Source organism: Nematocida homosporus (genome assembly GCF_024244095.1).
Source record: "Nematocida homosporus strain JUm1504 chromosome Unknown 4562, whole genome shotgun sequence".
NCBI classification, from domain to species: domain Eukaryota; kingdom Fungi; phylum Microsporidia; genus Nematocida; species Nematocida homosporus.
Genome location: NW_026250689.1, coordinates 253,808 through 274,835, shown reverse-complemented (window position 1 = coordinate 274,835; position 21,028 = coordinate 253,808). Strand labels below are relative to the sequence as shown.

General features: G+C 40.7%; 17 protein-coding genes across 17 annotated transcripts; 8 read left to right on the top strand and 9 right to left on the bottom strand.

The window, feature by feature from the left end:
- Positions 1–621: 621 nt before the first annotated feature.
- On the bottom strand, positions 622–855 carry NEHOM01_0002 (uncharacterized protein; the record flags this gene model as incomplete). Its single annotated transcript, XM_051488880.1, has 1 exon — positions 622–855. The coding sequence occupies one exon, from the start codon at positions 853–855 to the stop codon at positions 622–624; it is 234 nt and encodes a 77-aa protein (XP_051344840.1).
- Positions 856–1,028: 173 nt separating this feature from the next.
- NEHOM01_0176 (uncharacterized protein) lies at positions 1,029–1,493 on the bottom strand (the record flags this gene model as incomplete). The annotated part of the gene is made up of 1 exon (XM_051489054.1): positions 1,029–1,493. The coding sequence occupies one exon, from the start codon at positions 1,491–1,493 to the stop codon at positions 1,029–1,031; it is 465 nt and encodes a 154-aa protein (XP_051345014.1).
- A 131-nt stretch (positions 1,494–1,624) lies between these two features.
- On the top strand, positions 1,625–3,319 carry NEHOM01_0175 (uncharacterized protein; the record flags this gene model as incomplete). Its single annotated transcript, XM_051489053.1, has 1 exon — positions 1,625–3,319. One exon carries the CDS (start codon positions 1,625–1,627, stop codon positions 3,317–3,319), a length of 1,695 nt encoding a protein of 564 aa, XP_051345013.1.
- Positions 3,320–3,364: 45 nt separating this feature from the next.
- Positions 3,365–4,018, top strand: NEHOM01_0174 (ubiquitin-conjugating enzyme E2 R; the record flags this gene model as incomplete). Its single annotated transcript, XM_051489052.1, has 1 exon — positions 3,365–4,018. One exon carries the CDS (start codon positions 3,365–3,367, stop codon positions 4,016–4,018), a length of 654 nt encoding a protein of 217 aa, XP_051345012.1.
- Positions 4,019–4,642: 624 nt separating this feature from the next.
- NEHOM01_0173 (uncharacterized protein) lies at positions 4,643–4,960 on the top strand (the record flags this gene model as incomplete). Its single annotated transcript, XM_051489051.1, has 1 exon — positions 4,643–4,960. One exon carries the CDS (start codon positions 4,643–4,645, stop codon positions 4,958–4,960), a length of 318 nt encoding a protein of 105 aa, XP_051345011.1.
- Positions 4,961–5,690: 730 nt separating this feature from the next.
- On the top strand, positions 5,691–7,142 carry NEHOM01_0172 (uncharacterized protein; the record flags this gene model as incomplete). The annotated part of the gene is made up of 1 exon (XM_051489050.1): positions 5,691–7,142. One exon carries the CDS (start codon positions 5,691–5,693, stop codon positions 7,140–7,142), a length of 1,452 nt encoding a protein of 483 aa, XP_051345010.1.
- Positions 7,143–7,173: 31 nt separating this feature from the next.
- Positions 7,174–7,857, top strand: NEHOM01_0171 (uncharacterized protein; the record flags this gene model as incomplete). Its single annotated transcript, XM_051489049.1, has 1 exon — positions 7,174–7,857. One exon carries the CDS (start codon positions 7,174–7,176, stop codon positions 7,855–7,857), a length of 684 nt encoding a protein of 227 aa, XP_051345009.1.
- A 428-nt stretch (positions 7,858–8,285) lies between these two features.
- On the bottom strand, positions 8,286–8,699 carry NEHOM01_0170 (uncharacterized protein; the record flags this gene model as incomplete). The annotated part of the gene is made up of 1 exon (XM_051489048.1): positions 8,286–8,699. One exon carries the CDS (start codon positions 8,697–8,699, stop codon positions 8,286–8,288), a length of 414 nt encoding a protein of 137 aa, XP_051345008.1.
- Positions 8,700–9,223: 524 nt separating this feature from the next.
- NEHOM01_0169 (uncharacterized protein) lies at positions 9,224–9,643 on the bottom strand (the record flags this gene model as incomplete). The annotated part of the gene is made up of 1 exon (XM_051489047.1): positions 9,224–9,643. One exon carries the CDS (start codon positions 9,641–9,643, stop codon positions 9,224–9,226), a length of 420 nt encoding a protein of 139 aa, XP_051345007.1.
- A 239-nt stretch (positions 9,644–9,882) lies between these two features.
- On the bottom strand, positions 9,883–10,206 carry NEHOM01_0168 (uncharacterized protein; the record flags this gene model as incomplete). The annotated part of the gene is made up of 1 exon (XM_051489046.1): positions 9,883–10,206. One exon carries the CDS (start codon positions 10,204–10,206, stop codon positions 9,883–9,885), a length of 324 nt encoding a protein of 107 aa, XP_051345006.1.
- A 326-nt stretch (positions 10,207–10,532) lies between these two features.
- Positions 10,533–10,901, bottom strand: NEHOM01_0167 (uncharacterized protein; the record flags this gene model as incomplete). The annotated part of the gene is made up of 1 exon (XM_051489045.1): positions 10,533–10,901. The coding sequence occupies one exon, from the start codon at positions 10,899–10,901 to the stop codon at positions 10,533–10,535; it is 369 nt and encodes a 122-aa protein (XP_051345005.1).
- Positions 10,902–11,114: 213 nt separating this feature from the next.
- NEHOM01_0166 (uncharacterized protein) lies at positions 11,115–13,409 on the top strand (the record flags this gene model as incomplete). The annotated part of the gene is made up of 1 exon (XM_051489044.1): positions 11,115–13,409. The coding sequence occupies one exon, from the start codon at positions 11,115–11,117 to the stop codon at positions 13,407–13,409; it is 2,295 nt and encodes a 764-aa protein (XP_051345004.1).
- Positions 13,410–13,686: 277 nt separating this feature from the next.
- NEHOM01_0165 (uncharacterized protein) lies at positions 13,687–16,875 on the top strand (the record flags this gene model as incomplete). Its single annotated transcript, XM_051489043.1, has 1 exon — positions 13,687–16,875. One exon carries the CDS (start codon positions 13,687–13,689, stop codon positions 16,873–16,875), a length of 3,189 nt encoding a protein of 1,062 aa, XP_051345003.1.
- A 540-nt stretch (positions 16,876–17,415) lies between these two features.
- Positions 17,416–17,976, bottom strand: NEHOM01_0164 (uncharacterized protein; the record flags this gene model as incomplete). Its single annotated transcript, XM_051489042.1, has 1 exon — positions 17,416–17,976. One exon carries the CDS (start codon positions 17,974–17,976, stop codon positions 17,416–17,418), a length of 561 nt encoding a protein of 186 aa, XP_051345002.1.
- Positions 17,977–18,156: 180 nt separating this feature from the next.
- NEHOM01_0163 (uncharacterized protein) lies at positions 18,157–19,041 on the bottom strand (the record flags this gene model as incomplete). Its single annotated transcript, XM_051489041.1, has 1 exon — positions 18,157–19,041. The coding sequence occupies one exon, from the start codon at positions 19,039–19,041 to the stop codon at positions 18,157–18,159; it is 885 nt and encodes a 294-aa protein (XP_051345001.1).
- Positions 19,042–19,280: 239 nt separating this feature from the next.
- Positions 19,281–20,429, bottom strand: NEHOM01_0162 (exopolyphosphatase; the record flags this gene model as incomplete). Its single annotated transcript, XM_051489040.1, has 1 exon — positions 19,281–20,429. One exon carries the CDS (start codon positions 20,427–20,429, stop codon positions 19,281–19,283), a length of 1,149 nt encoding a protein of 382 aa, XP_051345000.1.
- Positions 20,430–20,520: 91 nt separating this feature from the next.
- On the top strand, positions 20,521–20,916 carry NEHOM01_0161 (large subunit ribosomal protein L35Ae; the record flags this gene model as incomplete). Its single annotated transcript, XM_051489039.1, has 1 exon — positions 20,521–20,916. One exon carries the CDS (start codon positions 20,521–20,523, stop codon positions 20,914–20,916), a length of 396 nt encoding a protein of 131 aa, XP_051344999.1.
- Between the last annotated feature and the right edge of the window lie 112 nt (positions 20,917–21,028).

Below are 21,028 nucleotides of genomic sequence, written 5' to 3'. Positions count from 1 at the left end.
AGTTGGTTTAATTGGGTCTGGCTTATCTAAAGTAGCACGGAATAAATATCTACATTATATGCACTTACTCGTCTAAAAGTAGAGATATCTCGAGAGCCTCATTAAGATGTGCAGGGGATGGTACAGAGACCACAGTGGGGTATAAACTTGTGTACTCTTCTTTAGAATTAATGCCACTAGAGAGTCGATGGGACCAATAGTTTGTCTGCTGTTTGTTCTGAACTCAACTTAATCCAACGCAACACAACTTTACCTAAACTCAACTCTACACAACTTTACCTAAACTCAACCCAACCTTATCTAATACAATGCCAATTTAATCTTAAGTTAGTAGTAAAATTCCAAAGTAAAGTGTACAGAATTTGAAATTAGAAGAGTTTTTGGTTGAGTTTAGATTTAGATTTAGTTTAGATTTAGTTGGGTTAGATTTAGTTGGGTTAGAATTGGAATCATAGATCTTGCTATAACAAAGCACTCTTTATTCACAGTACATTACACTACACACAAACTAACAAGCAACGAGCTAAGCTATACATTAAACACACTAAATACGCTGTACTTATTTATTTAAACGCCAGTAGTGGCTGGCTAGTTAGGTATATTCCTTTTAAGGAATACTCCTTAGAAGGCAATAGTTTCATGAGAATAAGTGGTTGGTGGATGGATAGAAGAAGTCAACTTAGGAGATTTCTCCATCAGTCGCTTTACTCCAAAGAAGGAAACCGAGAATGTCAAGGACAGCAGCATAAATAGACAAACGACCGAAAAGACATCATTTTGTGAGATATCGGCCAAAGACGAATCTGGGACTATTGCAGCAACTAAACCTGCATACAAGCACACCAGCAATAACATATATGCCTTCTCCTCTTTTCCTAAATACTCACGTTCTGACACTGTCTTGAGTTAGTATGAAAATCAACAAATACGATGAGCCCATTCCGACCCCGACCAACTAACAAATACAACATACTAACCCATCCTACGTCATAAAAAACCTACTCAGCATTCATTCCGAACCCTTCGACTCATTTCAAAACCAGTCTACTCAGCAGTACATAGATACAAACAGCAAAAAAGAGTCCTAAGGCCCCTAAAAAGGCAATGTCATCCCGAAACTCGCGCGATTTCCGCTTCTGAATTGTCTTCTCAGCCCTGTCCATCTCTTGCGCCAGTCGGTCTTGAGTGCTTTTGATGCGCATAAGCTTGGCATCCGATTCGGCCAGTCGTCGTGATGCCACTGCTGACATTTCACATTGGGCCGTAATAGCCTTTTCAGCTCCGGCTAGAGCACCAATTTCTCCAGTAGGTTCCTGTTGTGTTCTGCTCTCTAAGAGTCGCTTTTGCAACTCCATTCGCAAAGTCAGCTTTTCCGATTCACTAAATCGTCCCCGAGCTATCTCAGCAATGAACTGGCTTCTCTCTCGACGTATCTCGACCGGCGACATCTTTTGAAGCCTCTCTAACATCTTCCCTGCACTCTGTTCCTGCATAAAAAAAACAAACCACTCCTTCACTACTCATTCATCTCACAACCACTTATTTTTCCTAATCGGGAAAAATTTCCTTATTGGGTAATTTGCCAGCTCATTTCCAAACATCATTCGATCATAAATTTTTTAGCATGAATCAGCTAATTCAAATGCCAAATAAGTTTCGATATCTTTTCTTATTTGCTTTAGCCTTTACTTTAGTACTAACTAGCAAATCTAATCAGTCGGTGCCCAAACAACTCACTAAAGATAAGGAGTATCTTTTAAAATCAGATAGTGAAGACTTATCTGATACATACAATACGCCGATTGAAATTGAAATACCAAAAAACAGTATCTCCAAATCTAACAAATCGAAAGAGTCTCAACTCAGCCAAGGATTCACTAATCCCAACTACGAAGAAGAGAGTTTTCAATCAGTCAGCCCCCGCTCTAATCTCCATAACAACATGAGTTTCGCCAACCCTAATTTTAAAGAGAATGCCGAACAATCTAACCAATCTAACCAATCTGAGCAACCACATAAACGTTCTAAACGCCAGGCCTTAGACCCCCTAGATACCGAAATCTCACCAGATAATGATAAGGACACTACTCCACTCCTACCCGCTGATGAAATAGATAAGAGCAAGGATAAACCTAAAACTCGATCTACATCTGTAGCCCAGGTTATGTCTAGGGCTAAACAATCAGTTATCGATAATATTCTCTACTTATTCCATCTTATTAAAACAACAATTCGTCCTGAATCTTTCACACAGTCCCATCAACTCAAACCGATAGAACTCACCCCAGAAGAAAAACAACGCGTAGCAGAGATCAAGAAACTCGCCAATAATCCTACAGTTTTAGATAACATGAGCGACCAGGATATTCTTAACATTGACAGAATCCACCAAATGAAATTCAAACCCATTCATTATACCCTTGGAGTCATCACTCTTTGCTGCTCCATTCTCCTGGCTTTTGGTCTTATCACCTTAAAGATAGAACATCTCAGTACTTACAACCGATTATTCGCTGAGCCAATTCAAAAGATTCCTATCTATAGTTGCACCCAGTACGTCATCAATGGCGCACTAGCTGCTTTTGTTCTTCTCTACAACACTATTACCTACAAAAGACACAGAGTCCCAAGTGATCTCACCAATGCTATTGTCCTAACTGTCTTCACTCTTATCTGCTTCCTTTTCTTCACTCTCTTCTTTATCCAGGCCATGGACTCCGCCCAACTCGGTCTTATTACCCAAGCCGGTCTTCTTCTCCTTCAAACTCTAATTCTCTTCGGCTCCGGATTCACTGGCATGTGCGTGCTCAACTGGCAAGGCAATCCCATTCGAATTGCCTGCCGTGTCTTCTTCTTCCCCCTCTTCACCTTAGCCGGCCTCTTCTTTGTTACCGCCTTTGTCCAAATTATAACTAGTTCGAATGAAGCCGCTCGCTTTATTTTCTTCTCCGGTATCTACGCTCTTTTCTACGGTATCATCATTGCCAAAACTTCCCAAGTCCATGCCATCATTGCCAACTACTTAGAAGGCCGTTACAAAGGCACTACCTCCACCGCACGTCATAAATGGTTCCAAGTCATTGCCGCCCTTCTCCTAATTATAGCTATCTCCCTCCTTCTCTTCTTCGCCACCGCAGCCGCCAACCGATTAATCACCAATCTTATCAACGAGATAAACCATCAAATCACAAAAAACACAGGAATTTGGAGTACTATTCATAATTACTTCAATATTTCTCAGACCAAAGCCAAAAACATCGACACAGCCACCTCCTTAGTTCCATCAGCCAATACAATTCTCCCCCCTGCCAGGGGTTAGCCACCCCAGCTACCATAAAGCCAAACAATTTTAGTTTGTTTGCGAATGGGTGAGACACATAGGCACCGACATGTAGTTGATATTAGCGATAGCAATAATAACCGGACAAGCACAGATAAGAAAGAAGGACCTATAAAGACTCAAACTAGACAAGTTCCGTATGAGCCAGCTAATCGCCGGCTTAGAACTGAGTATAAGAAACTAACTGAGGATCCAGATTGTTCGTGGTTCACCATTTGTCCTGTTTTGACCTATGAGGAAGGCAAAGACGGTCCTTCTGGCTATACTTATAAGTGGGAGATTGAAATTAACGGATTTGCCGAGACGATTTATGAAGGGTATATTTTGAACGCATCAATGCTCTTCCCCCAGGATTATCCCTTATCTCCACCACGCGTTTGTTTTGTCACTAAGATGTACCACCCGAATATCTATGAAGATGGCAAAGTCTGCATCTCTATTTTGCATACCCCGCATACTGACCCACATACGGGTGAGATGGATATTGAGCAGTGGTCGCCAGTTCTTTGCGTACGTACAATTCTTCTTTCCATTATGCTTCTTCTTAATGAGCCTAATACCGATTCACCAGCTAACATTGAGGCTTCTATTGCCTACCGCAAGTCACAATCTGAGTATGAAGACTATGTTAGAAAGAACATTCTACCGCGTCTTACTCTGGCCCCGCCTAAGGCCTAGAACATCCAAATAAAGGAGTATAGATGTGTTAGGATTAGTTTGAGTTAGTATTGAGTTGGTATTGGGTTTGAGTTTGGGTTTGAGTTTGGTTGAGTTGAGTTGAGCTTGGGTTTATCTAGACCTGCACTAGACTGAAGCAGGACCAGTTTAAGTTGGCCTATCATTGCGCCCGCTAAATAAATACCGTTCAAGTTAAGTTAAGTTGAGTTGAGTTGAGTTAAGTTAAGTTAAGATAGTATTAAGTTGAGTTAAGATAATATTAAGTTGAGTTGAGTTAAGATAGTATTAAGTTAAGTTAAGATAGTATTAAGTTGAGTTGAGTTAAGATAGTATTAAGTTGAGTTGAGATAAAGATATACCTATATGTTATTTATATATACTTAACTACTCCATGACTGGACATATATTGGGTTAAGATTGATCTTGCTAATTTTTGTGGGATGAAAGACCTCAAACAAACACTTCGGCAGGAAATTAAAGCTCTTTCCAGTCGTCTTACTCGACCTTCTATCAGTCTGTCTCTAACCCAGGCTCCAGATAATCTTCCGGATTTTGTCGAAGAACTAACGATTCCCGAACTACTCAATGCCTTACATAAGATGGAGTCTTCTGGAAAAACTAAAAATGACAAGTAGAGAGTCTGAATTAGCAGCTAGATACAAGAATCGAATTCAAAACATCGTTAAAATCTTAGGAGATATCTTTGGGTATGAAATTACCATCCAGGGAAACCGAATTCTGTTACGGTCTCTCTTTGCCTTTGATGAAGAGGATATTATTACTTTGCTGATAAGTGAAACAGGCAAGATTGCAGTTGAGGGAAGTCCATTCGTTAAGAAGATGGACAAAGAGAAGAATATCTATCTAGATAAAGGAGGGTCTATTTCTGCCTTCCTTTCAGCCATTACTCTAACTCTCTTCGACCAAAAGACCTTCCAGTAAATAAACGATCTTACTACTATTAACACTTGATTTTGTCTTACAATACCTCATTACAACTTCATTACAACTTCATTACTACTTTACCATCCACTAACTCAACTCAATCTAACTCAACTCAATTGACTTATACCAACTCAATACTAACACTTACTTTAACCAGCACTGCTTAGAGATTAATTCCGATATTTCCAAATCTTAGAAAACAACTCCAGATTGACTTGAGTTGAGTATTGGGTTAGGTTAGGTTAAGTTAAGTATTAGGTTAGATTAAGTTGTAGTATGATATAATCATCACATCACATCATATCACATTACACATCACCATATATCAACAAACCAAACCAATTCAATACCAATTCAATATTAACTTAACTCAATCTAATCTAATACCAATTCAATATTAACTTAACTCAATCTAACCCAACATAACCTAATACCAATTCAATACTTAACCTAACCCAACATAACCCAACTCAATGCCCAACTCAACATAATAGACTGGTCTTTTGATTGGGTGTGAAATAGGACGAAATAGTACTTGATTGGAATGGGAACTGGTATCTGTTTAGGGTAAGTTTTGGCCAGGTTAGACCTTTAGATCAACAATCTACTTAACAACCAAAAGACGACAAGTAAAATCCAAACTGAAATACTAACTCACAACAACTCACAACAACCCATAACAACCAGATCGCAATCTAATACTTATACCACCCCTCTTTTTTATTTCATGTCACTACAAGAGATTATTCGAGAAACTAAAGATGCCTTCCGTAAGAAAAACAATAAGAAGTTAGAGAGTATTTTCTCTTCATCCTTACGGCAAACCCATTGTTGTGATCTTTGGCTTCTTTATCTGCAATACGCGCAGACTAAATCTAAAGAAACATTGCGTGAAGCACAAACTTACGCCTATACTAGAACTATGCTTAGTATTGAAAGCACTGATATCAAAATCCAGTACTTAGAAATGTTGATGCAATCTGAAGAAAAAGACGCAATCAAAGAGGCCTATATGAAATCGCTTGAGGTGCCGCTGCTTAGAGTCGAAACACTTATAGAGTTCCATAGAAGTTATGAAGCAACGAAACGAGGAGTAAAAACCTCAGAAGATTTAGTAGCTAAAGAAGCTGCTGCTATAGCTGAGTCCAATCGGTTGCGTAATGCAGTCCTTCCTGGGGCTGAGGCAGCTGCTGAATACATTCTTAAACGTCACCAAGATATGCATCCTTTGTACCCAGCTAATGTAACACTTTATGCTTTGGATGCAGCTATTGAACAAATGCCTACTTCAGCGCCTTTGGCGGTTTATAAGGCCTTATTCCTGGCTAAGACTGGTCCCTTGGAAAATGCTTACTTTGCCAATCCACAGACACAAGCGGTGGTGGCTGCTCATGGGACATCAGAACGGAATACTCGTTTGGGAGAGAGTTTAACGGTTTCTTTGGCTAAAACTAATGGGTCCTTATCCGTACTGGCCGCCCTAACTAGTTATCAGTTCGATCCGGATGCATTGTTGAAACAAGCCCCACCAAGTATTACAGCTCAGAGTGATTCTTTCTACTTAGTCTTCTTCTCGGCCTTGTTGCGGCACCGGGATATTATTGGTGTACGTAAGTACTTGGTGACTCTGACGCGGGAAGGTAAGATTGGAGCACCTGTCTTTGTTTTCTGTGCGGCGGCTGAAGGTCTGGTGGCTCGTGAACGCAAGAATGCAGGTGGGATTCTTTTGGCCGGTCTTAAACGATTCTTAGCCCAACGCGATGCAGAGAATGCCCGACGAGTAGCAGCTGAAGGTGCTCGTTTGCTTTTGGCTTTAGGAGATGCCCAACGGGCCCGCACATTGGTGGAAATTCAAGCTAAGGAGTCATTGGGTGGACCAGAAGAAGACTTGCGCGATAGTGTAGAAGCAGTACCTCGTCTAGTAATTGCTCAGCACCAAGTCCTTTATGAACGCGGGTTTTTGGCTTTAGTGCCACTGCTATCTAAAATGTCCTATCCAGCTGTCTACCAGTTTCTGGGTCGGTGCTACGGCTTGCAAACTGAGACTCCGCAGGAGGAAGTACCAGAAGCTCTGCTACGGTTTACAGCTGAATTATTGCCTATTCGTGAATCCCATAACATCTGCAGCAATGTGAATCTAGACGCAGTTGTACAACTACTGGCACATCTGCCGGTCTGACCAATTGGTCTTTGGGTGGGAATTACGGAGTATGCCGGAGAAGAGCAGAGAGCAGCTGGACTTTCACGACCTGGCCGATAGTTCCTCTTCAAGTACCTCTTCAAACGACACACTAGAACTTCTGGCTAGCCGTAAAGAGAACGATGCCAACGATGCCTTCAAAATTGTTAAAGGGGCCAACCGAGCACTAGGCGGCGCCTTGCGGACTTCGCACAAAACAACTAAGTCACTAGCTAAACAGGATGAAGTACTTACTGATACTCTAAAGCGCAAGAAAGGCATTAGAAAGACAATCGAGACAAACGAAGAGCGGGTTGTGCAAATTGGCCGTTCAGGACATCTAGTGAGCTTTGGCAACCGGTTTTTTGATGCGATTGGAGACTTCTTTACTGGGCGGCGTCGGGCTATTAGTGCGGTTGATAAGGCAGCGACTGATGAGGAAGAGAAGGCTCAGAAAGACGAGAGGCTGGCTGCCGACGACGGAGTGGACGAAAAAGCAGCGGCGGAAGCTCTAGAAGCCTCGGGTGAAGAGGGGGATGTTGATGCTGAGCTTGAGAAGACTTTAATAGGACTAAAGACCTTAAGAAAAGGAGTTAAGTCACAAACCAAACGAATTCGGGCCCAAACCCATGCAACCAAAGAGATGGTGATTATGGATAAAGACACAAACAAACGAACCAAGAGCCTTACGAAAAAGATCAAGAAGTTGGGTTAGCATTGGTATGGGTTGAATTGGGTTTAGGATTAGTCGGTATTCCCTCAGTTAGATAGCCAGTCCGAGTGGCAAGTACTTATATTATTTCAATAAATCACGTTAGTAGTATTGAGTTGAGTTGGTGTTTTATTGGGTTGAGTTGAGTTGGTGTTTGGTTAGTACTTGATTGAGTTGGTGTTGGGTTGGGTTGGTAATGGCGCTTAGTTAAGTGGGTAATGGGTGAGTGTGGGTTGATTAAACACATTATTTATATCTCTGGTTAGATTGTGCTTGAATGCATGGCGAGAGGGTAACTCAATAAGTGCCGGTTGCTTTGTCGGGTGTTGCTAGGATAATTACGGCAGGTTCCATACACGGATATGTCATTTGCAAATCTGATTCAAAACAAATCTTAACACGTCATAGTTTATTGTACTATGGCCATGCCTCTATCTGTTTAAGATTGAGACGGTTATAAAGCCAAATACGATAAGTATGAACACTACAGTGGTTACTGCTGCCACAATTTTCTCGCCGGTCGAGTAAATTCGTTCTGTTGTAACGGTGTAACAAATTGATCCGTCTGGTTGTTGGGTTTGTAGCACTGTATACTGGTAGGTAGTGCTATCCCTAGAATGTGAACAGTCCCGGCACGAGTCCCGGTGGCTAGCTTGTGCAATTAAAGAAAATGGGTCGATTGGTGCAGTTAGCGTAGTTATGCTAGAGGATTGCATGGTGCTAGTAGTTAGATAGACGGGATTGGGACATTCAGTTGGATTTTGATTCTGTTGTGTTGGGGGTATATCTTTTGGACTTGTTTGGTCATCGTTGGAGTGAGGAGAGTTGCTGTTTGAGTTGGTCATGATAAAAGCGGGAGGATCACTGATTTTTGAAAAACTCGTTATGCCGGGCAAATTACCAAATAAGGAAATTTTACTCCAAGCTTGTAAAGGGTGATTTATTCGATAGAACTATGTGCATCAAAATGCCCTGGAATTATTAAGTTAGTATTGACTAACCCAGTACGAAGTCCATCTTAACTAATACAAATTCCAGCAGTGACATGTCTTGATAGGACATAGTCGGCCATTTATTGAATGTAGACGATGATATGACGTCATACTCTACCAACCCACTATTAACCTAATACTAATGCGATCAGTCAAGAAATAAACGATTTGATGTGAGGAAAGAGTAGTGGCTGGGTAACGATACTACACTGGGTTAGTATTAGGTTGTATTGAACTATTCAAAATTTCACAACATCTAATGTAGATCAAGAAGCTTTACTGTTTATTGAAAAATCACAGACAACACTATGCAAGGCATGTTATAGGTGAATTACACCAAGTCCTTTCACTAGTAATTGCTAATCTTTAGTTGCTGACTAATTCTTGATCAATGATGAAACTACTTTAGCACCAATAAATACAAAAACTGAAATAAAAACTATAGTGAAGATAGCCACAAAAATTCCTGTCACTATCTTTTCTGTCTTGCTTACGACTGGTTTGGAAATCGTGCGAATGATTGTATTTCCAGTTTCATCTACTTCTTTAGTTGTTACTGTCTCTGTGGTGCCATAATATGGATGAACCGAATTGAAATGTCCTCCACAAGATGCCCCACAGTGTCTTCTATGGCCCCAGCGATTGCAGTGGATATAAGAGGGAGACAAGTAAGCACTTGCATTAGGATCAGCGTCCTTTTGCAACTGTGCCCCTACTGGAGCTGTACTGAGGAATGGGCTGATATTTGATTGTTTCTCTTGTTTTGGATTAGAGTTAGGGAGATTGTCTGAATTCATTCGGATTTGATGCCAAATTTTTGTTTATATCGTCTACATCTTTCCTAATTAGGAAATGTAGAAAAACATGTGCAAACTTTAATCAATATACATAAATTAACAACTGCAATGGCAAAAGATAGAACTTTGTTATTTGTTCAAAGATCAACATATAGCAACCATTTAAATAATATTATTCGTGCATTATACTAACCTAATGCTAACCCTTATTAGTTAAACGACGACTACCTTTCTCATTATTAACTCGCATTTGATATGGCGTGGCTGATTCCTAGGCCACCAACCACTAGCAAAGCAACCAAACCGAAGACAACACAACATCCTATAATTACCTTCTGTGGGGTGGTCATAACGCCTCTCGGACGAGTGTATAGCCCAGTAGTTTCATCGACTGTGCCAGGCTCTACGGAGTCCAGCTGAGTATAATTTCCGCCGGCCGACCATGTGCCATAGTGGTTGAGAGAAGGAGATATGTAAACCGTTGAATAAGGGTTAATACTGGCTGGTGAGTGCGCTCCAACTGAAACTGTGATATAGTCAGAGTTGGATTCTGTGGAGGGCATTAGTTTTGAATTAAAGAGTTTCCCTGAATTCATTTGGATATGATGTCAAGTTTTTTTGTTTAAATGACCTAGATATTTCCTAATTAGGAAGTTTATGTTCTTCTCAGCCGATTGTACTTGATTGCATCAGTATTAGGTTGATTTAGGCTCAATTTATTGATTATGGGGGCCAAGTAGTATTGAGTTAGTATTCATATTTTAACTATAGTGAGCTGCATTTATCTTATTAGTGAAAAGCCTACACGTCCTTTTGATCAAAACATATCACAAAGACTCCTAGTCGCAACTAGTTTCTATTGAATATCATTGTGTGGGCCGGGATTGCATTAATAACGTGTTGGCATTTTACCTTTGATACTGCAAGCTATCAACACAATCACAACAATTATTATAGTGACAATACCAATCGCCAACCCAATCTTATCTCCCGTGGTCATGACGGGCTTATACACCGTGCGGATGACCTTGTTTCCCTTTTCGTCTAATTCTTCAGTTGTTATTGCTTCAGTTTGGCTATAAAAACACCCACCATGGCAGCTAGCCCGGTGGTTATAAGAGGGAGACAAGTAAGCGCTTGCATTAGGATCAGCGTCCTTTTGCAAGTCTGCCCCTACTGGAGCTGTACTAAGGGCAGGGCTAGTATTTGATTGCTTCTTTTGTTTTGGGTTAAAGTTGGGATGATTGTCTGAATTCATTTGGATTTGATGCCAAATTTTTTGTTTATATCGTCTGCATCTTTCCTAATTCGGTAATGGAGAAATTTCCTAATAAGGAAATTTTGTATGGAACAAGTAAGTATGATATTGGCCATTTTATGATGAAATGCGAGACAACTTAACTTTTCAATATGCCCTAAAAAGGAAATAAAGCGCCATAAATCAGCTAAATTAGATGGGTTTTTGCATTTGATGGAAAATAAGACATTCAGGCTTTTTGGACTGATCTTAGCTGTGATCCTTGGATATAGATGTACTACACAATTCCCCCAATCCATATCTACTGCTCGACTTGATTCAGCAAGTTTAGGCGTTTTGCCCAATGGACATCTATACAACATATCTTCAAACTATATTAACCTGACTTTGGAACTATTTCATATTGCAATTGTCAATGACGAAGCGGCTTTGGTCTCTGCCTTAAAGAGGCACCAGTGTGATACTCTAAGAATACACAATGCTATTACTGCTCCAATTACTGTCGAGCAGAAGATAAAGCTAACCCAACTCTTAGCTCAAATAATTCGAGCCATTCCTTATAAAAGCCTTGAGTTTGTTGGATTTAACTACCCCACATCTTTTGCTAATGAGCAGACAAGTACTCCAACTCAATCCAACCCTTCAAAGCCAATCGCGGCCAACTTCAACACTAACACAATCTATCCAGAGGTAATTCTACTGCTAGCCCGATGCAATGCCTCTTTTGCAATGGATATAGCACCAATATTACACGGTGTCGCAATAGTCAAGGGAATTGGTTGCCTACAATGCAATACATTCTCTCTTGACTGGATTCACCGCCTTCGAGTGCCATCTACCCATCCACTTTTCATAACCATAATTCAAGATAGCTCTAGAAAAATCATTCTAACTCAAGCACCTCAAGATAGCCTTACCTCTCGGATTGAAATACACCTCAACTTGTGCCAGACCAATAGCCAATTAGAGCCCAAATGCAACACCGACCTAGTACACCTACGCAACTTAACACTTCAAATTAGTCTTCAGGGCCAACAAAACCTGCTGTCTCTTCAACATTCTGTTGAGTTAGGAAATCTAGAGATCTTTGGACTAACCAAGAGCATAGTCAAAAGTTACTGCAGTATACCAGCCACAATGCATGACTACAAGCTATATTTAAGCCATTTAAACATTTGCATTGACAGTAACTTTGATTTAGACCCAAAGGAGCATGATCTATTCCGTAAGTTTTTGGGCCAAATCGGCATTGTCCTCACTACCCCGACGGCCAACGATGATCTTCCCAATACCAACCCAGCTCAGCATGTTGCAGCCTCTAGCAGTACTTCACCTCAATGGTGGAGAAACAAAAACCAAGTTGATGAGTCTCTTCAGTTCTCCAAACTACCCGACATAAACGTAAACAGCACTTTACTGCCACCCATAACCATCAACATCGAAGACATAACCTCTAACTTGAGCGCTCGCGAGGAACTGTTCATGAGCATAAACATGCCTCCACAGCCTATATATGCTGAGGCGACCATTCAAGTCAAAGATCAAACTGAGCAAGAGTTTGACCGAAACCGTATTGATTGCCGGCTACTAACTTACTTAATCTCTGATCTCGTCCAAACAACCAGCAGAGCAATCAAAGCCATCAACACACCCAAAGCATACCATTCAACCGCCACAACAACCAGCATTCCAATAATAGCTCCCTACAGCACCCGCATACAAACCCTGACTTTAGACGGATTTGCTTTCTCTTATCTCACAGGCCTACTAAACTCACTAGAAATCAACACTCTTGGACTAATAATCAGAATCATCAACACCAGGATTCCATCACTTGAGTCCTGTCTTGCACTTCTTGATGCTCCAAATTGCCAACTAATTACACTCCAGGTTTCAGCAGCCGACATTCAGTCCTTTGACGCCACGGCCAAATTTGATTTCCCCCACACTATTCTCGCCCGGCTTTTTCTACTGGTTGATATTGACATCATCTCAGCTCTAACTCTAATCACACACGATAAACTAACAATACCAATCTGTTTTTCTCATGACTTCTACTACAACCCAAACTATCACTCACAGATATGCAATCTGCCAAAACAAACCGACCTCTTCTTATACAATACCACGTTTGACCAAATCATGCAAATTAATACTAATTCGGCCCAACTCCTACCTCAAAATCTAAGCGGTGTTAATTGTCATATTTATTTCGCAGCTGAGGTCGAACTAATAACCGCCTCAAATGCCAACCAAATGTTCAAATACCTCCAAACACATTATCAAACTGCTAATACACTCACCCTTTACTTTGCCCAGCCTATCGTCAATGAAGCCACAATTACTACTCTCACCACCTTCTTGCACACAACACCATTCCAACAGGCAGACCAGGGCCTCTACCTAATTCACAACACCAACTTGATCCCCTCAACCATCTACCTTACCCCTTCTGAATCTGAATCAACAAGAAGTACTGATAGTTATGGAAGGACCAGCGGCCCATAACCACCCAAATTCTCTTCTACCAAACCAAACCAACCAATAAACAGTTATGTTAGGATATATGAAAAACATCAAATACTAACCCATACTAATCTCATATTCAACAAGTTGAACCCAATACTACCTCAACATCATCAATAAATTGAACCCCGTCCAACCCAACCCAACACAACCTAACCTAATACCAACTCATTCTTACTAAAAAACAACTGATATCTAAACCGACTATATTTCCTTTTAAGATCATAGATGTGATCTTGGCAATTTTAATTTTTGGGCCATGTTCAATCAGAAAATGATTACCGTTAAGATGTCCAAAATTTCCGATTTTAAAGTGATTAGATTCTGGTTTAGTCTTGGGATGTGTGTCTTGGTTCTGTTTTTGAATAGTGCATCTGGAACAAGTGAAGCGGATTTAGCAATTGTGACTGCTCAGCCAGCTTCGCCTACCATAGAAGATGTGTTTAAAACCATGAAATTGATTGGTTGTACTTTTAACAACAAGATAGAAACATTGTTGATTAGACCGTATATTCCCATTCCGCCAGCCGAGCCAGGCATAGATGCCGTAGCGGAATTGGCCTTAAGTACACCCAATAATCCAGTACAAGACAATGTTCCTAGTTATATGATAGAGTACAATGAACTGTCTATCACAATTGATCTACCCGACTATCCAAATATAGATAGTGCCAAGGAGGCATTGACCGAGTTAAGAAAGATTGCCGTGATTAAGATGCCTGCTACTCAGTATGTTTCTATTTCATACACAGTGGCCGATCCAATCTGTCATCATATAAACTTGCAAATTCTATCTCGGCTTGTTAATATGTTTGTTGGTCCCACCATAGAAATCAGCTTGCATCCCAATCAGAAAAACAAAGCACCGCCCACCGAGCTAGTTAGGACTGCCTGCCAAGAAGAAGCTCAAAACACAATTAGACATGGTGCTCCAGAGTCGGCGTGTCAACGGCAATTTTCAACTACAAAGAATAGTAAGCTTCAGGATTTGCTAATCAGTGGCATCTTTGTGTTACGGCCGATTTACACAGTCTTTTTAGACGAGAACGAAGTTCAAAACACGCCGCTTCTTATTCATCTACCGCTAAAAACGAACTACATCGTCGCTATTTCATCCCCGCCTAAAGTAGTTGAAATTGATTGTGGATTCCTTCAAGCGATCAATGTCGAATGCAGCCGCATCATTATTGATGGGCCTGAGAGTACGAAGATAACACTAACTGGTCTTGAGAATGCCACCACACGCCATCCCGCGCTAGCTCTACATATGGATTGTGATACTTTTCGATGTCTTTACAACCACAACACCACCCAGGTCAAAGTTCATACTCTCTCCGGTCTTAATATCACTCCAGAGTCAGAAGAGCTATTCTACCAAGGTATTCAAAACTGTCCCTTTACTAAGCTATGGCTTGATGCTATTAAGGTAGTTTCCAAAGTCTCCAAACGCATGCCATGCCGGTCCTTAGCCCAACACAGGGAATATTACACTCAAGAATCCCTTATCCACTATGGTCTCCTCGTTGAGGAAGTTGATCTCAACTACGAAGGCCAACGGGATGATTTATATCAAACCCTACAGGTCTTTTGCAATATCTGTGCTTTATCGGCCATGCCTATTGACGTCCACAACAAAAGTATTATCTGCCAAGGCGGCACTCTTTGCGATAATAACTGGATGCTTCAAGAGCGAGTTTGCATTCAACTTGAGCATCCTGATTTATCCTTCTGGCTCAAAAGATATCAAGATAAGCACGCAATGTGCTTCTGTCAAAACATCCGCTACAGAGCCATTGAAATTAAAGGAGATGAGTGCCCAAGAGACAACCAAACAAAAGATTGTATCGGCTTGCTAAAGGTGTTTCGAAGCATTACTGCCCAGGAACTTAAGATCACAAACATTTGCAACAACAATGAAACCGCCAGTGACTTTAATTTAGATACTCTAATAACCGAGACCACTAAAGGGCCCAAATACTCCCTTGATGTCAAAATTCTGATCTTAGACAATGTTGATATCAGCATTATTTATTGGATATTGGGACACTACGACTTAGATGGCCCGATCGAGATCCATATTCTGAACCAGCACTTCACCAACCTTGCAATCACCCAGATTCTCGCCTTCTCTAAAGCCCAAAATGTCAAAGCACTCGTGATCAATGACTTCCTTGAATTAGATGAAGTCAAGTATCACAAGCACCCAGATCAAATTCAAGAGTTCTCCCTATTCAAACATGTAGCAACGGCTATACAAGCAAACAAAACAGTTCAGAGTCTTGGCTTAGACAAACTGTCTCTACTGCTGGGCAAGACTGACTTTAGCCTGCATAATGACGTGTTGGAAGAGCTTTGTAGCTATGGAATTCAAATTAGAAGTGTATTATTTGATGCCTACCTCGCATGCACTGCAATGAATCCTAAGCAAGCCAGCATAGCAAATAAGGACGAGTTTGCGCTCTATGACATTAATCTAATGGCCTTAAAAACCGACTATGCCCAATGTCATGCCAAAAGCCTATTACAATCAAGCTCAACCCAATCACAGGAATCTTTAATTCAAAAACAAAGTCTTAATAGCTTAACCCTACATTTTAGCGACAACCAATCAATAACTGAAGAAAGTCTAGTAACTATTGTCCGTTGGGTGTCTTGTCGATTTGTGGGCGTGGCTACGTTGCGACTAGCAAGTGTTGAGATACCGGAACAAGAGCGAAAGACCATCGCATCGCGTGCCTACTTAATTCGTGATCTTGAGTTGCTCAATAGTATTCAATTAGAGACTACAGATGCAAGCCATTCATATATCGAGTTGTTGTCTCAGTCATACCACAATAACTCTGTGGTAAACTTCCCCAATCCCAACTCCGAATTCACTGCCGTCTCATCTACCATGCTACTTTCTCTTCACAACCAGCTTGACAGTCTTAATGACCTCATACCCGAACACGCCAACAACAATGCTTCCCTTCAAAAGATCATAACACATCTCAAGAACAACAAAAATGATGTCGGTTGTCCCATTTGTTTCCAAGGTCTTGTTATTCCACAAAAAGGCGAACAAGAGGATGATGTACCACCCGCCAAACGATTTTGTCCAGTGTTTGTTCCGACTGAAGATTTAACAATGCTTTGCTTCTTCAAGTGTGGACATCCTGTTTGTCATACGTGCATGCCCAATGTTCAGAAAACCAATAAGTGTCCAACTTGTATGGGTGAAAAGATGTGGGAGAATGTTCACCAACTGATAAGCATTCCTTTGTCTAGCGTTGTTTTTGCCAAAGATGACTCTGAAGTACCTTTTGCCAACCCTAAATGGCTAGAAGCCATTACATGGCATGATGGCCAAGTTTATTTCTATTTACACTACAAAGACATTCCCGATCTCCTCACCAACCTCAACAGTCATACGACCTATGGCGAGGGCCATCGTATTCACATTATTTGAATCCAACATGAATAAACCGGCCGAATTTATTGTTTTAGCTGTAGTATGCACTGATGGCCACGAGATTCGTAAACGCCAGACCAATACTATTCCAATCACATCCCAGCACATTTCAATCAAAGATAGGCTTAGTATTATATTAGATTAGTATAGGGTTAGGTTGGGTTAGGTTGATGTGTAGTGATGTGTAGTGATGATTATTATCATACTACACCTTAACCTAATCTAATACTTAACTTAACTCAACTCAATACATATCCTAATCCAACTCAATCTAATACTTAACTTAACTCAATGTTATATTAAATAGTCTTTATTTCCTAAACAGTTGTTTTCTAAGATTTTGAAGTATCAGGAGTTGTTTTCTAAGATTTGGAAATACCGGAATTAATCTCTAAGCAGTGACGGTTAAAGTAATTAGCCAAAGTTTTGTGTGAAGCCTTATAGCGGCCAAGTCCATCGGGATATCTATGGTGTTTATGCAGTGCTGGGTCTTTCTCATGCACTTCTATGCAAACCCAGCACTCTACTGCCCTCGATTTATACTGAAGGTATATATATAGGCCGTGGTGCTAGTCGATTGCCGGAAACAATAGGGTTGGTCCCACTTGATAGACTGTCTGGCTTAATTGCAGGAAATTGGAGCCATGGCTGTGGAATCATACTTCCTGGACGGCGATACTGTTTCTTTAGATCATTTATGATTCTATCTCTCATTTCAGAGTCTCGCAACGGACTATCTTCTGGCAGATTCGTTTGCCGTGTTTTGTTTATCTCTTGGATATTGAAGTGTATCCAAACACACACTCCAACGATTAACACTATTATAATCAAGACTGCGAGGATTTTTAGATATGTACTAAATCGGATGCCAAATATTGGGCGTGATTGGACTCTTTCTGTCCTATCGATATTTGTTGCGTCATAGGTATTTTTATGTACATGCACTGTTGAGTGATTGGTGCTTAATAGGGGCTGTTGGCCGGTTGAAGGATCGGGTTGCTTATCTGAATATTTACCTTCGAGTATAGCAGAGATCAGCTCATGATTAACTCCACTAGCGGTTAGTATTGATTGATCTGGAGAAACTTTGTTAGTCATATTCGGTTTTGGGATGTAAATTTTATTTATAACTAAGTTTTTTCCTTATTGGGTAATACTGCTGATTTTCAGTTGATATCAGTATTTAAGCTAACTTTAGGCTATTATTGGGTTAGATCTAGTTTTATAGTACTTTTACCACTATAACCCCATTCGTTACTAACTCAATACAAGTACAACTTAGCGAGAGCCATCTAGATACGTTTCAAGGATGTCTTGGAAAAGTTCTTTGGGAATCACTGAAATTCCCTTCTGCTTCATAGCAGTCAGAAACTCAGCATACAAAGTGTTAATACAAACCACTCCTTCCTCAACTCGCTGTTGAATGAATTGGTGGTAGTGGCCAAAAACCTGGCCATCGCAGCCTTTAGATCCATTAGTTGGCAACACCATATGCCGCCCAAGTGAAACTCGAATGTCAGCCCGTTCCACGCCTTCTCGCAACCGAATGATCTTCTCAATCGCGCTCATCGATTTGTCTTGGTCCAGAATAGCTTTGATCTCTTCTTTGGTGTACGGCGTGAAAAGAAGGCCGTCTTGACTCTTTCGATTGCTGATAAAGATCGTTTTGAAAACCAGTGCTGATTTCTCTTTAGGAACGACTGTTTTCACAGTCTTATTTGTTTTACTTGACTTCATTGATAAAGATCTCTCCTTCTCTATCTTCTTTTCAAGCTTATCTTTCTGGCGAATGTACAAACGACTCGCCTTCTTTCCTTCAAACTCATCAGCTATCAAAAGAATTGTTGTTGTTTTTGGCCCACTTGATAAGGCCTCAAATTCCGGATCAATCACCAAGTTACTATAATAAACTTCTAGTCCTTGCTCAACTAAGACTTCACCGATAGCCTTAGCCGTATGTGTCTTCCCCGAACCTGGCCGGCCATAAATATAAAGAGTCGTTCTAGTTTCATCTAAAACGAACTTTAAGATTTCCAGAACATCTTTTTGACGGCTCAAATGCGCACAAGCCTTATAAATCAGAGTCTGTTCCTCTGTACTCCCAATGGCAGACCAAGAAGTCCTTTCTTTTACCAACGATCCCATTCGGCCCAATCTACCCATGAATAAAATCCACCAAAATTTACACTAATATGAGCTACTGCCTAATTTAGTGAAAACCAAAATCAGATAGCACATACCCTTTTATTATAACACAATCCCACTCTTAATCCACCCCTAACCAAACACAACTCAACTCAACCCATTATATTTTAATGTTAACATAGTATCTACACTTCCATAAAATACTCTTTATTCCCACTTACGACAATCACATTACCTCACCCTACCTTAACTTAATTCTATTTGGTGTTGGGACAGTGCTTGCTTAAGTAGGTGTAAATGCGTGGAGCAATCAGCTTACGACTTAAAGTACCCTCAACAGTGTAAACCACAACACCGGGTGCTACTTCACGCTGATTGACTGGTCCACCAGCAAACATAACTTCCTGGACAAAGTCAGGTCCTGGATTTCCCAACAGGAAAAGCTCTCGCACGCCATTGTTATGGTTGTTGATAAGAAAGAATTCATGATGCCGAGCCGTAGCAAACTTCTTGATTTCCGGCAAGAACTTATCTCCTTCCCGAGCTACCCAATTATCAAAGGGATACTTAGCTGAAGAGATACCAAAGACCTTTCCAGCACAGTTAGGAGGAAACTCAAAGGTCTTAAAGTCCATTTGTAAAATCACCGCCGTAGGTGCCCCATCAATATTCCGCTTCTCCTTCTTCAGTAAATGGTACAATGCATTCACATCTTCCCTAGTCACTCCACCTAGTTCTACCAATTCCTTAACTGCACACCTATCCACATCATGCGTGCGATCGGATAGTTCTGATGTATCAGTTAAAACCGGCAGAGATAACAGTACTAAAAACCTATACTCCCCAGGCTTACTTACTATTTCCTGACCATGTCTACTCTTGATTTCCTTATAAATCAAAGAACAACAAGATCCAGCCTTCAACTCAATTTGTAACTTATCCAACTGAGTGTACATCGCATTCATTTCTAAAATCGGATGGTGATCAATCACCCGATCGACCCGAAATCCTTTCATAGCCAACAACTCCTTATTCGGCAAGTTATGATCAATAATTGTCGCTGAAACTTGCACATCCGCCACTCTAACACACATCTGACCACAAACCAGCACCCAACCACTCTCTCGCTTCTCCAGAAAAACCAAGTCATCCAACCCCAAACCCATCATTTCCGCCAGTACCATCAAGTCCCGTTTATGCTGAAATATTTCTCTCTGCAAATTAACCACCGGAACTCTCTCCTCCACCACCCCCAGAATATGCGCACCTACAAATGAGTCTTGATCACAAGATTCATTACCCATTACTACCCCAAAACTAGCCTCTTTTAAGGCTTTTTCCCTAATTCTTTTATGTTTCTCACTATAACCCGAACTTAACACAGATTCCTTTACTTTACTCTCCATACTAAACTCACTATCTCCCTCTTTTATTCTTGATATGAAACATGTTAGATAGTAAACCACTACATTTTACTAAAATATTTACACCCCTGCAATGAATAGTACTACGATCGTTCCAAAAACCGAACAGGAATATGCTGAGTACAAAGCTAATAGAGAAAACGTCACTATTCCAGCCACCTTCATTTCACCAAGAAGGGGCCAAAGACGTACTTATGATAAGACTTCTTTACTTAGAATAGATTCAGTTGTGACCAGAGAACAAGCTAAGCGTTATATTGACCACGGCGTAGAGGCTTACATCGCTAAGACAAAGGTTCAGGCGTCCGGATTCAAAGAACGGGTTGTACGAGGTATCATTACTGGGGTTCACGGGAACTCAGGAGTTCTACGGGCTAAGTTTGAGAAGAGTCTTACTCCCAGCCAGATGGGATCTTATGTTTACGTTACCCTCTACAAGGCCAACAAGAACTACATCCAAAAGGACTAAATAAAGCAACGGTTTGGTTAGTATTTGATATTGATATTGAGTTGTGTTGGGTTGGTTGTTGATTTTGATTTTGATTAAGTTGTGTTATGTATTGGGTTGAGTTGTGTTATGA